This window comes from Podarcis cretensis (assembly GCF_951804945.1).
Source record: "Podarcis cretensis genome assembly, chromosome: 6".
Classification (NCBI taxonomy): domain Eukaryota; kingdom Metazoa; phylum Chordata; class Lepidosauria; order Squamata; family Lacertidae; genus Podarcis; species Podarcis cretensis.
This window is the reverse complement of record NC_137175.1, coordinates 48,842,230-48,860,701: the sequence shown is the minus strand read 5'-3', so window position 1 is coordinate 48,860,701 and position 18,472 is coordinate 48,842,230. Positions and strand designations below refer to the sequence as shown.

Genomic DNA, 18,472 nt, shown 5'->3' with positions numbered 1-18,472 from the left:
TTGCAAGAGTCAAAACAAAAAAAATTCCTTCCAGTAGCACCTTAAAGACCAGCGCGGGCGAATCTTCACTTCTCTTGTCAATCACCAGAAGCCTGTTTTTGGAAATTACACCAAAAAAATAATATAGCATTCCTTAGTTGGTGGGTTGTTGTAGTGTTGTTGTTTTTAAGCCCATTATCTTTTCAGGCATTTATTGTTAAGTACCCCAAACGGTGCTTCAATAGAAGTTTACATAAATTTGTGACTCGAGAGGGTTGAAAATCAGGCCCACAAGTGGGCCCTGAGGGTAGGAAGTTCAACAGCCCCTGTGCTACAGCATAACAACAACAAACAGTTTGTCACCCTGATTAGAAGAAAGAAATTCTGAGCATGGTCAGTTTCACATTTGAAACTTACTTATAGTGCCATAGTGATTACAGGAGTAAATGGAGTTTGCTTCTGCTGCCTTGAAGTTAAATGCATTTGCATGGGAACTAGCACCATTTTGTTGTAGAAACATCAGAGTATATACTTGAAGTAAAAATAGTAAAAGCAGCACTTGTAATGTCTAGCTGCCAAGTTGTTTCTAGCTGCAATTCAAAGTGCTGGTTTGGACCTTCAAAGCCTTTACATGGCTCAAAACACTGTTTCCCAACCTTGGGCCTCCAGCTGTTTTCGAACTACAACTCCCATCATCCCTGACTAGCAAGACCAGTGGCAAGGGATGATGGGAATTGTAGTCCAAAAACAGCTGGAGGCCCAAGGTTGGGAAACACTGATCTAGAGCATCACCTTTCTACATATGAACCAGCCCAGGGAAGTGCCTGCTGTTGAGCTCCAGATATGCCCACCTCCCATCATCCACCTCTTATCTTTCCTGGCCCTGACTTGGACCCTCAAACCCAGCCCTAATGGCACCACTGGAAGTACTCACAGATTACACAGCTGGCAGGAACCCTCCTCAAAGAGTTATTTCTCTTCTTGCTCTCACAAGAGAGAAGGCCCTTTCAAGAAAATGTCTACTGAAAAAGGATGCTGCTTTCGACACAAACTACTTCTTTATTCCTGTGCCCATTTATGCAAAGCCATACCAGTAGTTGGGTTGCTTGAAACCGAAGAATCCATATTCTTAATCTCTCTTTGCTGGCACCTGTTTGTCACTCCCCCATACCAAGACCATAAGTACTGTTTGATCTGTCGACTGAGAGTTGATTCAAAGCAGCAGAGTTCATACTTTAGCTAGTCAGAGTGGCTGTTTTATTGTTCAAGGTGAACATAAACATTTGAATAAACCCTCATACCACCAAGGGACCAAACAGTAAAATTCAGATATTCCAACAGTGAAATTCCATGACACTGTCTGCATTCAAACCATAGTTTGGAGGATTAGGAACAAACCATATGCTTGAGGGCTCTCTTCTTCCCCACTTTCTTTTTCCCCTTTTGAGAACAGCTTCTGCATTACTCACTGTTCTAATCAAACCATGGATTGCTATTACATCCAGCCTAAAATCTATGGTTTCAGCAAGCCTTAATAAACCAGGATCAAACTAGTTTACAATTCTAATTTGGATGGCTCACTCAAACTCTATCGTTGCATGTAAGTGGCAAAATATGGCTTGATTAAACTACCTCAGATATGCAGATGACACAACCTTGATGGCAGAAAGTGAGGAGGAATTAAAGAACCTTTTAATGAGGGTGAAAGAGGAGAGCGCAAAATATGGTCTGAAGCTCAACATCAAAAAAACGAAGATCATGGCCACTGGGCCCATCACCTCCTGGCAAATAGAAGGGGAAGAAATGGAGGCAGTGAGAGATTTTACTTTCTTGGGCTCCATGATCACTGCAGATGGTGACAGCAGTCACGAAATTAAAAGATGCCTGCTCCTTGGGAGAAAGGCGATGGCAAACCTAGACAACATCTTAAAAAGCAGAGACATCACCTTGCCAACAAAGGTCTGTATAGTAAAAGCCATGGTTTTCCCCGTAGTGATGTATGGAAGTGAGAGCTGGACCATAAAGAAGGCTGATCGCCGAAGAATTGATGCTTTTGAACTGTGGTGCTGGAGGAGACTCTTGAGAGTCCCATGGACTGCAAGAAGATCAAACGTATCCATTCTTAAGGAAATCAGCCCTGATTGCTCACTGGAAGGACAGATTGTGAAGCTGAGGCTCCAATACTTTGGCCACCTCATGAGAAGGGAAGATTCTCTGGAAAAGACCCTGATGTTGGGAAAGATTGAGGGCACAAAAAGAAGGGGACGACAGAGGACAAGATGGTTGGACAGCGTTCTCAAAGCTAGAAACATGAGTCTGACCAAACTGCGGGAGGCAGTGGAAGATAGGAGTGCCTGACGTGCTCTGGTCCATGGGGTCACGAAGAGTCAGACATGACTAAACGACTAAACAACAACACATCTGTGAGGGGAGGAAAATAGTCAAGCCCACAGAGGATCATCTCAATGCAACCAGTCACACTTGTAACTGCATACTTTGAAGCTAGTATGTATTATTATCCAAACACATTTCTATTTATTTCACACACCCACATAAACATACGTTTTGCAAAATATACATGGCTTCCATTTTGAGAAGGGGTAAATGAAGAACATATGAAGAACCACCTTTGCAATCTGCCAGATTCACTGGCTTATTTGTCTGTCAAAACTCCATCTCAGCTGTGAGCATTGTGATTTCCCTTTGGGCAGCTGGCAGTTTTAAAATGTTTAAAACAGAACACATTCACAAAACAGTGCAAATTGCTTTGGGGATTGGGAAAGCTTCTTGATGACTTCACGGAGTGCCAGTTCTGTAAGCTTCGGAAAAGAAAAGTACGTTTGGACTGAACACAGTAGTATTGCTTCCAAACTGGGTTCAGCAAATTAACTCCCAAGTACGAAAGCCAGACCTGCAATCCTACCAGTCATAACTTCACAGTCACAAAGCAGATGTTAAACACGATTATTTTTTTAAAACAGCCATTTACACAAATGAAGGCTGAATGCAATACAAAATCCTCCCCTCACCCAGTGAGATTGTAGTAAGGTAAAGGTAAAGGTACCCCTGCCCGTACAGGCCAGTCTTGCCAGACTCTAGGGTTGTGCGCTCATCTCACTCTATAGGCTGGGAGCCAGCACTGTCCGCAGACACTTCCAGGTCACATGGCCAGCGTGACAAGCTGCATCTGGCGAGCCAGCACAGCACACGGAACGCCATTTACCTTCCCGCTGGTAAGCGGTCCCTATTTATCTACTTGCACCCGGGGGTGCTTTCGAACTGCTAGGTTGGCAGGCGCTGGGACCGAGCAACGGGAGCGCACCCCGCCACGGGGATTCGAACCGCCAACCTTTCGATCGGCAAGTCCTAGGCGCTGAGGCTTTTACCCACAGCGCCACCCACGTCCCCATAAGTGAGATTGTAGACGTATATAAATACACAGACCAGTGTATATTATGGCCTGGTAAAACATTATGGACAAGTGGTGGAATTAAAAGCTGCACTCTTCTCATCGTTCAATCTGTGCAAGCATCCAGCTTGTCAGGTGGAATGATACGCCGTACCGTCTCCACATGTGGAATTTTTCCTGACACTCCTTCCCCAATTTTAGAGGACGTGGGGGAACACATGGGGAGGAGAGTGCCCAGTTGCACAAGTCCCTGTGGAGGACTTCTGCTGATAGGGGCTGATGAGGTGGATCCAACTGCAGCTTCTTATTGCTGGTAAAATGCTCATGAACATATAAGAGAAAATAAAGGGAAGAATGCGAACAGGTGTTTGAGCCAACCCATGAACAAATAAGTTTAATAGTTTTCAGCAGACCATAGCTTTCTAGAAGCTCCACTGTCTCATCTACTTGAAGATGGACATACAGTAAACACAACAATATATGATACAACCCATCACAGCTGGATTAAAAAAAAATACACAAAATATAATACATAAAAATGGTTTTACAATGTGGACTGACAGAGCTCTAAAAAAGGTGACCATAACCCTGGTAAGCTTTACAAAGTCTTTAAAAAAATAAAACAGTACTTCATGTGAAATTCATAAATACATGGGATGTGGGGTGACATGAGACTTGGTGACTTGAGTTTTTGGGTACCAGTATTATGTCCAACTAAGAGATTCGTGAAGCTGGCGTTTCTTTAGCCTTGCTGCCATTCTCTGAGGGACACCCAGGTGGGCAGTGGTTTGTAGGTCTATTTGTGCTCACAGACTTGTGGCCTGTGCAGGGGATTCTACAAGCAGGAAGGCTGGGGAATGGATCTAACTACGTTGCACTGAAAGCAAGAATGGTATGGCATGGAAGGACTGAAAAGGGGAAAGATGAGAAATGTAACATAGGCCAGTTATGGAGGAGGTTTATTCCAAAGGCTCCAGCTGGGTTGAAGATTGTGGATAAAATACAAGAAACAGTTTTTATATAAGAAAGTTGGGGTTTAGGCAAGACGAAGGCTCTGCTCCACTTTCCCCATGTTGTACACTGAAGTCTCTGCCCCAGGGGTTTATATATGCCCTCCCTTAAAAAAGTATGTTTAGCAGAAAAGGGAATTCTATTGTACATAGGTTAAGGAGAACAGTGAAGGTTTTAACCTTAATTCCCAGAGTTTTTGATCTAGGAATGAAAATAAACATGCTACATATAAACTAGCCAGCTCTCCTCTCCTTACAGCTGCAGAGGCTCTGGCTGTAATCATAAGCAATTCAACATCCTGTCTCTTTTAACTCTACCTCCTCCCACTAGAATAGCAATAACTGTTATTCACTTCCAAGGATGCTGTACCTCTCCCCCCGCCCAATGCACAGGGGTCTCAGAAACGTACCTGAACTTCAAGCTGGCTTTTACAAAGTAGCCAGTTCTTCCTAAGAGTAATAATACACTGGAGAAAGAGTTGTGGCACTAGAGAGACCAGTTTGCCCAAAACATCACACACAGAGATGCATGAGACCATCAGCTTTGCCAGAGGCAATGCAGTAGGATTATCACATTGGAGGCAGGGGGTAGAGGATGTGCTCACCTGAATTTAGATTACAACTGATTTTTAGAACTTTCTGCACCTGTTGCTCATCCCTCAAGAGTGCAACATGTGTTGCAAAATAAGGCACTGTTCCTGAGCAATTTGTGACTTGCTGCTCTACCAAACCAGTCCCCACGTACCATTCCCCTTAGCGTTACCACCTGGGGGGTCCCACATAACACAGAGAGGAGTGTTCATTTCAACATTCTAGTGGAGTTTTCCAGAAGTTCTTGGGTGGCATCAATTAAAAACACTTCACAGGAAAAAAATTATTACATTAATTATAAATGTCCTTCAAAAAGCTGGGAAACCATTCTGTCAGTTGTTCTCATGGTGTCACCTCTCAGCTGCATGTTGCACTCAAACGGCAGTCCAAAGGATCCTGGGAACATTCTTAGTCTGTGTTAGCTAGACTTAAGTTTGAGTTAGCCAATGCCTTTGTACCTAGTCCTTCATCCACAGTCGAAACATGGGTGCTAAATCAACAATGCAGTGGTGATACAGGCCAGGCCTGAAGGAGAGGCCCAAGTCAGTTATGAAAAGCCAGACATCAAGACTTTACGAGGCATCTCCATTACATTATCTCCTACCTTTTAAGGCAGACAACGGAGAAGGGAGGAGCTCTAAATTTTAACCTGACCCTTATGTTCCAATGAAAGGCACCCAGTACTTCAGCGTCACCACAATCTGTTTTTAACAGACATTTTTCCCCGCAGCCAACACACTCTGAATTCCTAGCTCCCTTCCACTGTCTCTTTGGGAATCTCTTTGCACAAATCTTGATACCACTATGAAAATGATCCTGGTGGTGAAATCTCTTCTTACAAATTGGGTCTGGTCCTAGCATTAGGTAGAGTGAAATGGTCTCCTCGGGCAGGTGTGTTGAGGTGTCATGAAAACGGCAGAAACATGTGAAGTTACTATAGTATTTATTGCCAGGGGTGGGAAGATGCACCTGTGGGATTTTCTGCCTCAGGTGCCAAAATAACTCAACCAGCCTTGAGAACTATGCACTGGGGGCCAACCTCCATTTAAAGCTATAGTCAAATACCCCAAGCATAAAAAAATGTAATTGCAAACTCAAGTCTGTGCATTCCAATTTCCTCGTAGAAGTGGAAACCTCAAATTCTCTCCTTGCTTGCAAATGGCTTTTCTTTTTCTTTTGCACTGTATTGCACCTTTTCCAATGTTTTGAGGCTTCTCCATAGGAATCTCACCAGGCCCATGGAAGCATAGGGTGGAGATTAGTCTGAGTGGGTTGAGTAGGAGTATACCAGACTAAAGAAAGGATGGAGCAGCAAGGAGAATTCTCTTAAAAAATGAAAATCAACCAACTTAAAAGCAAACAAATCACCATGTGGCCAGGGAAAAGCTGAAGGACAAAACAGAAAAAAGTTCAATGGTAAAAAAGAAAGGTAGGAAGGCACAAATATTACATTCTGTTAGTTCCTCTATTATTTAAAACTACAAACTAGCATTTAGACAAAGTATAGCTGAAACCTATGGGCCTGAGCCCTGGAGGTGCCACGTACAGTGAGGTTACTGATATCTTGGCACTGTTCATGTAACAGGATTCCTATAAGCACCAATTTAAATCATAAGCCCACTGTCTTAGTCTCCAAGCTTAAGGTATAGGGGCTCATGTTTATACTTAAACCCTACACAGAAACTTTCTTCAGCATTTCCAACAGCAAACAGTACAGCTTTCAAATGAAGAGGGATTCTGTATGACATATTGTACTTTGTTTCATCTTTCAGCACCTCCTTGGGTTTAGGCTGCCAGAATACGCAATTTTCGCTTTGGTTTTTGTTTTTTTTAGCAGCCTCCACAAAGATATCCTAGGTGGGAAGTACATAATCCAGAGGAAAGACTTGCATTGTGATATTTAGATCATGCCCTTTCCTGGATGACTACCACAGATGAACAGAGAAGCAGAAGGGAAATTAATACCTTACCAGAACAATGCCCAGGCAGCAAGAACTTTGGTCTAAGCTTATCCCATGCTGTTTTTGACATGGCAGATGTAATAATAATGCTCCATTGAGAGCTGGTTAAAAACCCCATACAAATTCAGATCCCCCCCCCAAGTTACTCAACCTTAGCCAGCCCTAATATTTTTCCAGTCATCTCATTGCTCACCTAGAGTCAGCCTGCTTATCTGCAACCCTATGATTGCAAATCTATGCAAATCTCCAAATCTATGATTTCCTGAATTGCTCTTCTCCAGCTGAGCACCCCTCCTTCCTCTTAATACATACTCTAACCTTTTAACATCCCACAGACAGATATCTTTAAGTTTCTCCATTTCTTGTTGGCGCACGTGCGCGCACACGCACACACACGATCCTGCAATCCTACTCCTGTCTATTATCCAAACATCTGGGACATGGATGTAAAAGCGCCACATTCCTGCCATAATCAACTCCTGGCGCCCTCCCACCACCACTGTATCCTGCAATAGAAAATGCCCAGGAAAATGTTGGAACATAATTGTTTTCTTGCAATTAACCCATGGGTGGCATGTGTGCCACATGACGCAAGTTGCCAATTCCCTGTGCTGGCTCTGCACGCAGCCTGCGTCAAGAGATGGAAGAAAACTCTTCCTCTTCTTTGTCGGTGTCTCGAACAGAGTGGGATCGGTCACATAAACAAGGCAGCATCTGATTCCCCATCCCTTCCCAGAACAGACATCCTTCGCAGCCCTCTCAGAACGCTTTTCTCTAAATGAAACCACCCAGGTTTTGAGGACAAATTGGCACAGGATATATAGGCACATCCAGGTATTAAGAAGTAGTGGGCAGTCCCGTTTCACTAGATGCTGTTCTAGTGTTGTGTGACGGGAGAGATATCCAGAGGTACCAGGCCTTGGCGCCAATGTCTCCTGAAATACTGATGACCGAGCCCCCAGGAACAGTCCTCCTCCTTGCTGCCTCCAGATACAGCTCTCCTTCCGTTATATGCTTTCCTGTCATGCTTTTCTTTTCTGCTTGTTTTTTTCTTTTTAAAAAAATTGTTCCTAAGTAGAAAACATCTGTGATTGTGATACAGTCTTTTTTGGCATTGCTTTTTGTGTGTGTGTTGTGTGTTCATTTTTCAAAAGACTTGCGTCAAGGCATCCTATTCGGGTGGCTTCTCTGACAAGACTTCTTCTCTTCTTCCTCAAATTGCCCGATCACCCCAAGGGGGCCTCTAGTCTTTGACCAACTTGTACACATGATGTTGGGCTCCGTGCTCGCTGGTGGATACCTCAAAAACAAAGGCTATGCAGAGCAAGGTTTCCTGGGTATCTCTGTTCGTAACAACCTGAGGGAAGAACACACACATACCTTGAGATAAGGGAAGATGGACTGGGCAAGTCAGACATTGAGACCAGAGAAATGACATAGTTTCTTGAGCTGGGTTCCTATAGTACGAGCTCTCATACTGTATTTTGTACTCAGGTACAGAAGATGAGTACTTTATTTCTTTAGAAAATTAATGTCTCCCACTCTTCAGCAGAAAAGGGAGTGCCAGAGTGGCTTGCACAGCACTATCTCAAGAGTCATGACACAAAATGAAAATGAGATTTGAGAGAAAGGTGGAAATTGCAGCAGCTGCAAAGAGCACGCTTATTTCAATAGCCACCGCCTCTTTTAAAATATGGAAGCAGAAGATTGATCCTTTCCCTGTTGCAATTTAACCATACACATCACAATCAACAAGCATAATACAGATGTAGTTATCTGCACCCAAGTACAAAATAAGATAAAAAAATTCCTTCCAGTAGCACCTTAAAGACCAACTAAGTTAGTTCTTGGTATGAGCTTTCGTGTGCATGCACACTTCTTCAGATACCTGAAGAAGTATCTGAAGAAGTGTGCATGCACACGAAAGCTCATACCAAGAACTAACTTAGTTGGTCTTTAAGGTGCTACTGGAAGGATTTTTTTTATTTTGGTTTGACTATGGCAGACCAACACGGCTACCTATCTGTAACAAGTACAAAATATTATTTCAATCTTCTTTACTTTTACCATCTATCCACTTGATTTCAGTAGAACTTATTTGATGAATTACAAAATCTCAAAAATCAAAGCCACAATTCTAAAGATAGGGGTGATTTAAGATTTAAGTGGTAACTTTTAACGGATTGCCTATAACCTGCGAAGTGGTGAAGATAAAGTTACCACTCTTCTGTACCTGAGAATGAATCTAAGACACTGGTAAAATTTACCTCCTCTCTACTTGCGAGGATGAGACAAATGCCCATCTGATCAAATAAAAATATTTTAAAGTGGGGATTAAGGACTGCAGCAAGTTACTCAACTGAGCCAACACATATAATGGATGGCAGGACAGCACTTTAAATGAGGAACAGACTACATGAGCTTGTCCTTGCCAAAGAATCTCACATGTGCTGAACAAAATATTTTCCTCATAAGAAATGTCTTCATGACAAACCCTTGCCTTCTTGATAGAAGCAGATGATGAGCATGACAATGAAAAGTAGAATAAAAAACAACAGGAGGAAAGGAATGCAATTGTTATTTTGGTTGGATCCTTGTTATTGGCATCCATCTGTCTTGGGGGACAATGGAAGAGTGTGCCTAAAGTCAAACCATTGGAGAGATACAGCACCTGCTTGTCGCTGTAGGGGAGAGAGAGGTTTTATTACAAGTGTGGCAGATGAAGGGGTCTGCTTTTGCTGCTACAGGCCCATATTTAGTCATATTACGGGTAAACTAATTCAAACCAATGACCTAACTTCTACAATTGATTTCAATGGGTTTTTACTCCAAGTATGACCAAATCTGAAGCTGGTTTCTTCAGCCATGAAAAGCCTACTATGAACATCCAGAAGGAGAAGTTACTCCTTGCACCAGCTGGAAAGGATTCAGGATGGAAGGAAAATGTCATTTACCTGCAGGATGGTGAAATTCTCCAGGACGCTGTTCATCATGTATTTTTCTGGGAGGTGTTTCAGTTTATGGATAAAGTTGATCATATACTCGCACATGGGAGACCGATGGATTCGGTACACACACCGTCCGTTCTCCATCCGGGCAAATTCCGTCTGCAGAAAAAGCATCGATAAGGTATACAGTGGTTAAGAATTTAATTTGTTCTAGAGGTCTGTTCTTAACCTGAAACTGTTCTTAACCTGAAGCACCACTTTAGCTAATGGGCCTCCTGCTGCTGCTGCATGATTTCTGTTCTCATCCTGAAGCACTATTTCTGGGTTAGTGGAGTCTGTAACCTGAAGCATATGTAACCCGAGGTACCACTGTAGACCCTAACAAAGAAGTCACTGAAGGTGCAATAATATGAGAGAGATTTGTTAATTTATTTATTATTGCGTATCGAATGGCATTCAAGCTTGGTGCAGGAGAACTGGGGAGGTGGCACACCCTAATTATCCTTAATTAAGCAGCAGGGGGAAAGGAAGAGAGGACTATACTGACATTCTGATAACGCATGCATTGCTACTTATTACACATGTACTGTTAGCACTTAAAGTGTCTCAAAGCACTTTCCCCTTGGGCTGTACGTTCTTCCCAAGAACTTAACTTCCAGTCCCACATTAACTGCTATGCTCTTCACCCACTCTGCAACATTCCCTTCCTGCTGGTACCACACCCAAAGGAAGCGCAGGACTCACCTCCACCTTCTCGACTACTTGCTTTCCGAAGGAGCACACTTTAGTGGAGACTGTGATGGTCATGTTTTCTGCACTGCTATACTGACTGCTTACGCCATAAAAAGCACCCGGACCATCCTGAATGGTGCTGTTCAGATCCGCCTAGAGCAAAGGCAAGGAAGGAGGTGTTATAAATCAAGTACGGATTGTGGCTTTCTGCTTGGGGCGTGGAGGTCTCTGACCCAAGAGTTCCGGGATGCATTCACTGAGGGGAGCGAAGATGCCAACAGAGAAGTGTATTCATGGTGATATTGCTAATTATTCACATAAGTATTTAAAAATAGCAAGCTGCTTTCTAACCCTTATCTCATTCATCCTCACTGCCACTCTTTGCTGTTATGCCCATTTTGTAGATGGAGAATGGAGGTGACTCGCCCCAAGTCCAGAGGTGAGATGGAATTTGAAATGAAGTCTCACAAACATTCCAAGCTGGACCACATCGGCCCATGTATTTTTAGCTAAGGGTTGAGAAGACGAACTGAAAACGCTTAGTGTGGGATGACAACAGCTTTTAAGATTTGGCGGCAGGGGAGAATGACAGCTTTTAGGCAATATTAAGTCACAGGTCCAAAGGAGGCTCAAACCAGGCTGAATGCCACAGAGTGGCATTAAAAAATTCAGATTCAGATGATAGAGCAAAGTCAATATAAAACACCAGCTGGTCTTGCAGTATGTGCTATGGGAGCCTGAATGTGTTCAGAGGAGGGCAACCAAGATGATAAAGGATCTGGAAACTAAGCCTTATGAGGAGTGCTTGAAGAAGCTGGGTATGTTTAGCCTGGAAAAGAAGAGACTGGGAGGAGATATGATAACCATCTTCAAATATCTTAAGGGCTGTCAAATGGAAGAGGGAACATGCTTGTTTTCTCCTGCTCTGGAGGGTAGAACTCAAACCAAGGGCTTCAAGTTACAAGAAAGGAGATTCCGACTAAACATTTGAAAAAACTTTATGACAGTAAGAGCTGTTTGGCAGTGGAACAGACTCCCACAAGAAGTGGTGGTCTCTTCTTCCTTGGAGGTTTTTAAGCAGAGGTTGGCTGGCCACCTGTCATGGATGCTTTAGCTGAGATTCCTGCATTGCAAGGGGTTGGACTAGATGCCCCTCGGGGGTCCCTTCCAACTCTTATAGAGTCTATGATTCTCTGAACATTTGTGAGAGAAAAATACCATGGTATTGCTTAGACCTCAAAACATGCTATTGAATGCAGCTCTTTTTCTAAAGGATGAACCCTTTCCCCCAGACCCCTTCAGAATTTCATTTCATTTTTAATATCCCTTAGGCTCTTCTACCAAGATGCCTGGGTCAAGCCTGATTAGCATATAAAGCCAGGCAAAACCACATCAAACATGTGACTGCCCACTGCTGTGTGGAGAATCTGAGGCCAGAAAGCATCCCCCGTCCCATCGTCCAAACAACATCCACATTCATATAGGAGAATAATGTAAACATGGTCCTCTGGTCTAATTTCCTTAGCCGCCTTGTCCGATGAAGAAGTGCTCAATAATGGCTTTTTCAGAGGCATTGTTCGGCTTTGGGCTGCATGATTCTTACCCAGAACTTGACCAGGAAAAAGGAGTTCTGGGGCCCCCTCTCATAGAGCTCCTTCAGGCCACCTTTCTTCTCAGGGAACTTGTCATAGATCTGGCGGATGTCCACTGCCTCCAGCAGCGGGTCGCTGTACGAGGGGTTCGTCTGTCCAATGTGCACAAAGAGGTGCTTGCTATACTGTAGGGTGGGAAACACAAAAGGCAAAAAATGTGGGAGCGGAAGGTAGCGTTCTCCACCACAAAGATTCAGCCATAACAAAGGGAATGAGATACTCCTGCTGACACTGCAAATGCAAAACTCAGCTGCCTTATTGCCAGTTACCACCATCCAGACCAGGAGCAGCCAACATCTCCAGATGTTGTTGAGCTCCAACTTCCAACAGCTCAGGCCAGCATGAGAAATAACCAGAGTTGATGGAAGTTGCATGCCATTGGCGACTCCAGCCCAGACAAAAGGGCTGTAAAAATACAGCCAATGTGATATGTGTCTACATTACACAAAACAGCACAAGGAGACCAGAGCTTGAGTCTCTGGCAGCATTTATTACATGGGGCTGGTAAGTTAATGCCAGGCTTTATGCAGGTTAGAAAAGAGGGCAGTTTTCTGCAGAGACCCAATGCACTGTAAGAGCTGAAAAACACCATTGCCACCAGCTCCTGCAGTGCCAAACATTTCCCCCGTAAGAGTTACCGTTTCAGGGTCACGCTGCACTTCCATAAACGCTGAATACTCAAGGAGCCGCAGTTTGGTGGAGGCGATGGTGCGGTCCTGCCAGACTGGCACAGCCGAGGCAGCAGGTGGGAGAGGAGCCAGGGGCTCGTAGCCTGGAAAAAAGAAAGTGTTGCCACATTCTTGAGCACTGCAGGGGGAGGTTTCAGCTGCAGAGATGAGGACAACCCTTTAATGCTCCCCCATCCTTCCAAGAAGCCAAGGACTATTTCCTTCCTTATTGCCCAGATGACAGTTATAATGCAAGAGGACACTCTGAAATTGTAATGATTGAAATTTCATTTTTAAGCATTTCATATTTGTAATAGCTCTGGGATGCCCATGCATTTAGAAGATGGAAGAACTGAAATGGATTAATTTCTCCTGAATGTTAAGCAAGACTGTTTGTAAACAAAAAAGGTGTAATCTCTTAAACTCCAGATGAAGCAAAGAGGAATGAAGCAGAAAATACAATTTTAAACTCCCGAGTACTATAGCATTCCAGAAAGCTACCCTTCTACTACCATGGAGGTGTTTTTAGAGGAGAGCTTTCCAAACTTTTCATGTTGGTGACACAGTTTTTAGACATGCATCATCTCACGACACAGTAATTTGGTTTTACTGGCAAACCAGAAGTTAAACCAACCCCTTTCCAGCCCCAGGAGGAGCGCGGGGAGCATTTGCGCAACACACCTACACACTGCAGTGGACACAGTAACGCGTCGTGACACAGAGTTTAGAAAGCTCTACTTTAGAGCATAAAGAAGATCACTGGACAGGACAGATGGGCTTCCTGATTGACTGCATCATTTCCTGCTACAAAAATTGTCTTCCATCTACACAATCCATCTCACAGATGACATTCTGTGGGTAATATGAAGGGATCAAAGGGCAGCACAGAGGCTAGTTAAAATATAAAAAGCTTTGCTCTAATAATTAAATGCAAAACATCATTTACTGAGTCAAATTTTAAAAACTGGAAGCAGCTAAGGTGTAAAAAGAGGCATTTATTTATATTTTATTTCAGTGCTTTTGCCATATTTCCTTGCAAGCAAAATGTGACCATGGTTGGGAAGACAAGGTGGTCCATGATAACTCTGCTTTCATCCCCATCATACAGAAACATCCTAGGCAAATGTGAAGGTAGAATCCCTCTCACTCAAAGAGGGAGATGATGGAAAACCCATGAGTAGATCATCCTCTTTTCTTTTTGAAAAGCTTATCAAGTGGCACGGAAGGGGGCTGAATTAGGCCAGCAACAGCAAGGGAGAAATGGTTAGCCCTCTCCACTGCACTGTTTTCCCCCAATCTAAATTGCACCCTGAAAGCTCTATGAGGGTGGGGAGAACATACAGGTACCATCACCGCTAATAGCAGGATGGAAAGAATCAACCCTTTGGAATAGACAATAAGGCATTCAGTTTCTACAAATGAAATCAAAGAGATTCACCATCATGGCTGGGCCAAGAAAAAAGTTCAAGCTCTCAGTGAGGTCCTGAGGAAACAGCTAGAACTGTCTGTATGAATAAACAGGACTGGGTGCTGGTGGTGACAGGGGAGCCAAGAAAACATTATGAGGCAGAGCATCAGTTAGTTGGAGAAACAAAATCACTTACTGGCTAGTGATGGAGGCATGGGTGGCTGGATGGGGTAGGCTGGTTGTGCAAAAGGTTTAATGCTGAAAAACAAAATAGTGTTAAGTATGTTAGTCAGTATGTCAAACTGTTAATGTTCCTGTTATATGCGTACACCCTAAGTTACTCCAAGGGCAGATGTCTTGCAGAAATCATCAAGGTAACTCTATGGTGGCCTCTCATATACATACAGCCACCAGCCATTACAGGGCTCCCCCTCATTTGCCTTCCCCACTATTTCAGAAAAAAAAGCAGTCTATCTGCAGGCCTAATGTAACCAACCATTAGGAACCTGACCAACAAACATTCCACTATATTATTCATTTTTATTTTAAAATAAAAATATTTTATTTATAATTATTTCATAAAATTTATACACAACTAGATTTTGTAAACTGCTATGAGGTTTCCTATGAAGAATAACAAATATATTTAGGAGGTTGTGGATACCCAAAGTAATTACTTTAAGAGGGTTTATGGGACTGCAGTTTCTAGTGCATTTTATTATGGCTACATGAACAGTGAAGCATCCCCACTGGAGATGCTGACTTAGCGAAATAAAGGAAGGGCCATTTGTGTACATGTTTCGCATGCAGAAGGTACCAGGTTCAATCCCTCGAATCTCAAGATACCAGCTGGAATAATCCTTCAAACCCTGACAATATGCAGTCGAGGAATTGTTTACTTGAAACACTGACACTCCCCCCACCCCGATGAATATTGTGTGTAATGTCAAAAATCTACCACATCAGATAAAGAACTCTCTCTCTGACCCCCCCCCCCCCCCAGTGTGGCCCTATATGGAGGAGCTTTCAAATAAATGATTTCCCTACATGAGACTTGAATTGGAGCAATCCCTGCATGCAATTATGCATACCTGAGATGACCCTTTGGAAGAATATGAACATAGCAGTTTAGAAATGGAGGCATAAGCGATCAAGTTTTTGTGTGTGCGTGTGTGTGTGTGTGTGTGTGTGTGAGAGAGAGAGAGAGAGAGAGAGAGAAAGAGAAAGAGAGAGATTGCACAATGTGGCATCTATTTCTGTGGAACAATTCAGAAATGCTATGCAAGTACCATCCTCTAACTGCTAAGCCTTTTAATTCTCCACCAAACGTAACAATTGCTTTTCACTTACTCCTGAGAAGGTCCAGACTGTCCTGGGATAGGCCCACTCCAAAACTGAGGAAACAAAAAATGAACACAGAAAACATTGTCATGCATATTCCTACCACCTGACTTCATAGCTAAAGTTGTTCAGGTTCATCAAAGTTGTTAAAGGGTTGTTTAAGTTTATTGTTACAGAATGGCAATGGCTAGTCAGTTTTTTTAGAAAAGTGCGGAAATACCACAACACAGTTGAGGAGAGTCAAGACTACAGCTGGGAGTTTCACACCAAGTCAGTACATGTCCTCCACTCTCTTGTGAGCCACTAAGGGGAAAGGGTGGGTCAGATATGCTACTCTTTGGTGGTGGTGCCGATGGCATGCGGAGATAAGAAGAATTAGGGCAGGGATGGAGAACCTATGGTTTTTCCAGATGTTACTGGATTACAACTCCCATCTTCTTTGATCGTTGGCCATGCTAGCTGAGTCTCAAAGGAGTTTTAACAACACCTGGAGAACCATTCTCATATGTGACAGCGAAAGGAGCAGGTGTTGGGAGGAAAAGCATGAGTTAGGTTTTCTTTTTTCTTTTTTTTAAAAGTAAACTGGGCAAAAATGAAAATTAGGGAGACATGGGTGTTGGGTGTGGAATACGTAAATTACGCTTATGATGTTTGATTTAAACTAAGCCTATTGGGTCAGGAACACAACAACAGATAGATAGATAGATAGATAGATAGATTAGATAGATAGATAGATAGATAAATAAATATCCTCTCTGGAACCATCTCTGTGTTAGTCACCCAGCCCTATAAGAGAAGCCGCTGTCTTGCAGAAGCATCGACTCTATGCCGTCCTTCTGGGCCTGACCTTCCTAACCAGGCAGGAAAAGTGTTGGAACATCCCTTACCCTGGGAGCAGCAGAGAAGACAGCCTGAGGGAGTGGAGGAGGGGGGCTGAGCTTGTTCTGCAGGACACTGGCAGATACGATCTGTGCAGACGACATGGAAGCCATACTCTGCAGAGCCTTGTCCTTTGAGACCTGATCCTTGAAAACAGGACAGAAGAGGAGAAGCAGAAGGGAGAGTTACTAACACTGGCCTGGACGGCCCACTAAAGACAAATTAATGGGGGACAGTGAGCCACGTTACACATGTGTTAGCTGCATTCAGACTTATCAAAACATACTAGCAGCAAACCATTCAAGCAAGCTGTTTTATGCCACTTCCCCTCCCCCCAAAGCTCATTTTTCCAGGGAGCTTACTAGTCATAGATAATAAATCCTTTAGAGCAGTGCAACATGTCTGTAGATCAAAGGAGGAGAACACAAACATCCATTTAAGGTGCTGGTGTTTAGCCAGTTTTGTGTCCAAAGTATCCAAAAGATGCTCATCTCAGCTACTAATTTTGCACTTCCAGCACCACCTGCACCTCATCTGCACTCTCTAATACTATTCATAGGGATTTATTCATTTAACAGCTGTATGGTCCCTCCTTCACCAGTATAGATACCAAGGCAGCACATAGCATACAACAAAATTAAACACTCAGCATAAGGATAAAGACAATCACCAAGCAGAGAACACTTAATGGGGCAGAAACAAGACTGAAGTGCACTTACCAAGTTCATAGCCTGTGTGAAGAGGAGGGAGGAAAGAAAAGAAATATGGTTAGTGCCTCTGCTGTCATAATGGGCACTGCAGGGAGGGGGGAATCTGCATAATCCATAACTGGTATCAATAATGGGACTTCAAAGCATCAAAGGATGTCGGACTTCATTTTGTAAACAAACTACATCTGTCCCAGGCTGCTTTCTAATGCAGCCTGTTTTACTGAATCCACATGATGATCTGCGGCACGTGGCACAATGGGAATGAGGAAGAAAGGAGTGGATGGTATGAGGTTTCTCTCAATAGGTAACTTCTTCAACTTTACAAATCAAGGAAGATGCGCAGGAAGTGAGAACAGACCGCCCTGTTCTGTGGTTCTCCAAATCTGATGCCGGTCTAGGCACTGACAGCAACATTCTTTTATACATTGCAGAGTTACTAGTGCAAACAATGCACTAGATCTGGTCACTGCACTCTTCTGCCTGCAGAGCTATACAAAATAAACAGTGTGTTGCTGTATGTGGACAAGCTAGGCTTCTTGAGTTGCGTGCACATAACTCTTAGAGTAGTGCAAGTGGAGTAAAAAGTACCTAGGTAGTAATGATTCTTCGGTATTTGTGAGGGGCTAATTTGCACAGTCCTAAGTGGGTAGTGCTGTGGGTTAAACCAGAGAGCCTAGGATTTGCTGATCAGAAGGTTGACGGTTTGAATCCCCGCAACGGGGTGAGCTCCCATTGCTCAGTCCCTGCTTCTGCCAACCTAGCAGTTCAAAAGCACGTCAAAGTGCAAGTAGATAAATAGGTACCGCTCTGGTGGGAAGGTAAACAGTGTTTCCGTGCGCTGCTCTGGTTCGCCAGAAGCGGCTTAGTCATGCTGGCCACATGACCCGGAAGCTGTACGCCGGCTCCCTCGGCCAATAAAGTGAGATGAGCGCCGCAACCCCAGAGTCGGTCACGACTGGACCTAATGGTCAGGGGTCCCTTTGCCTTTACCTAAGCCTGGATGTAGATAAATGGGGCAATAGATCTTTTGCAGTTTTCTCCGTTTACCTTTGGCTCTCTCTTTAAAGACTCAAGGTGGTAAACTGGACCTGCATACTACTGATTTGCCTAGTCTTCTGGCATTGCAGAACACGAAACCACACTGGTTGGAGGTAGAGTGGTTCAGCAATACAGGGCAGAACTTA

General features: G+C 43.6%; 1 protein-coding gene and 1 long non-coding RNA gene across 7 annotated transcripts in view; both read right to left on the bottom strand.

Moving 5' to 3' along the window:
* Window positions 1-1,213: 1,213 nt before the first annotated feature.
* On the bottom strand, window positions 1,214-3,386 carry LOC307219380. The gene is made up of 2 exons (XR_013840387.1): window positions 2,394-3,386; window positions 1,214-1,611 (listed from the first exon to the last, which is right to left on the bottom strand). It is a non-coding gene; the product is annotated as an uncharacterized lncRNA (long non-coding RNA).
* Window positions 3,387-3,755: 369 nt separating this feature from the next.
* TEAD3 (TEA domain transcription factor 3) overlaps window positions 3,756-18,472 on the bottom strand; it is a 93,152-nt gene continuing 78,435 nt past the window's right edge. For all 6 annotated transcript variants that reach the window (XM_079982513.1, XM_079982514.1, XM_079982516.1 and 3 more), the window contains 9 exons: window positions 17,298-17,309; window positions 16,587-16,724; window positions 15,709-15,752; window positions 14,555-14,616; window positions 12,921-13,054; window positions 12,234-12,407; window positions 10,643-10,783; window positions 9,905-10,057; window positions 3,756-8,307 (listed from right to left, as the gene is read on the bottom strand). In XM_079982513.1, coding sequence (XP_079838639.1) covers window positions 8,194-8,307; window positions 9,905-10,057; window positions 10,643-10,783; window positions 12,234-12,407; window positions 12,921-13,054; window positions 14,555-14,616; window positions 15,709-15,752; window positions 16,587-16,724; window positions 17,298-17,309 — 972 coding nt within the window. In that variant the 3' untranslated portion in view covers window positions 3,756-8,193. The remainder of the gene's footprint in view (window positions 8,308-9,904; window positions 10,058-10,642; window positions 10,784-12,233; window positions 12,408-12,920; window positions 13,055-14,554; window positions 14,617-15,708; window positions 15,753-16,586; window positions 16,725-17,297; window positions 17,310-18,472) is intronic.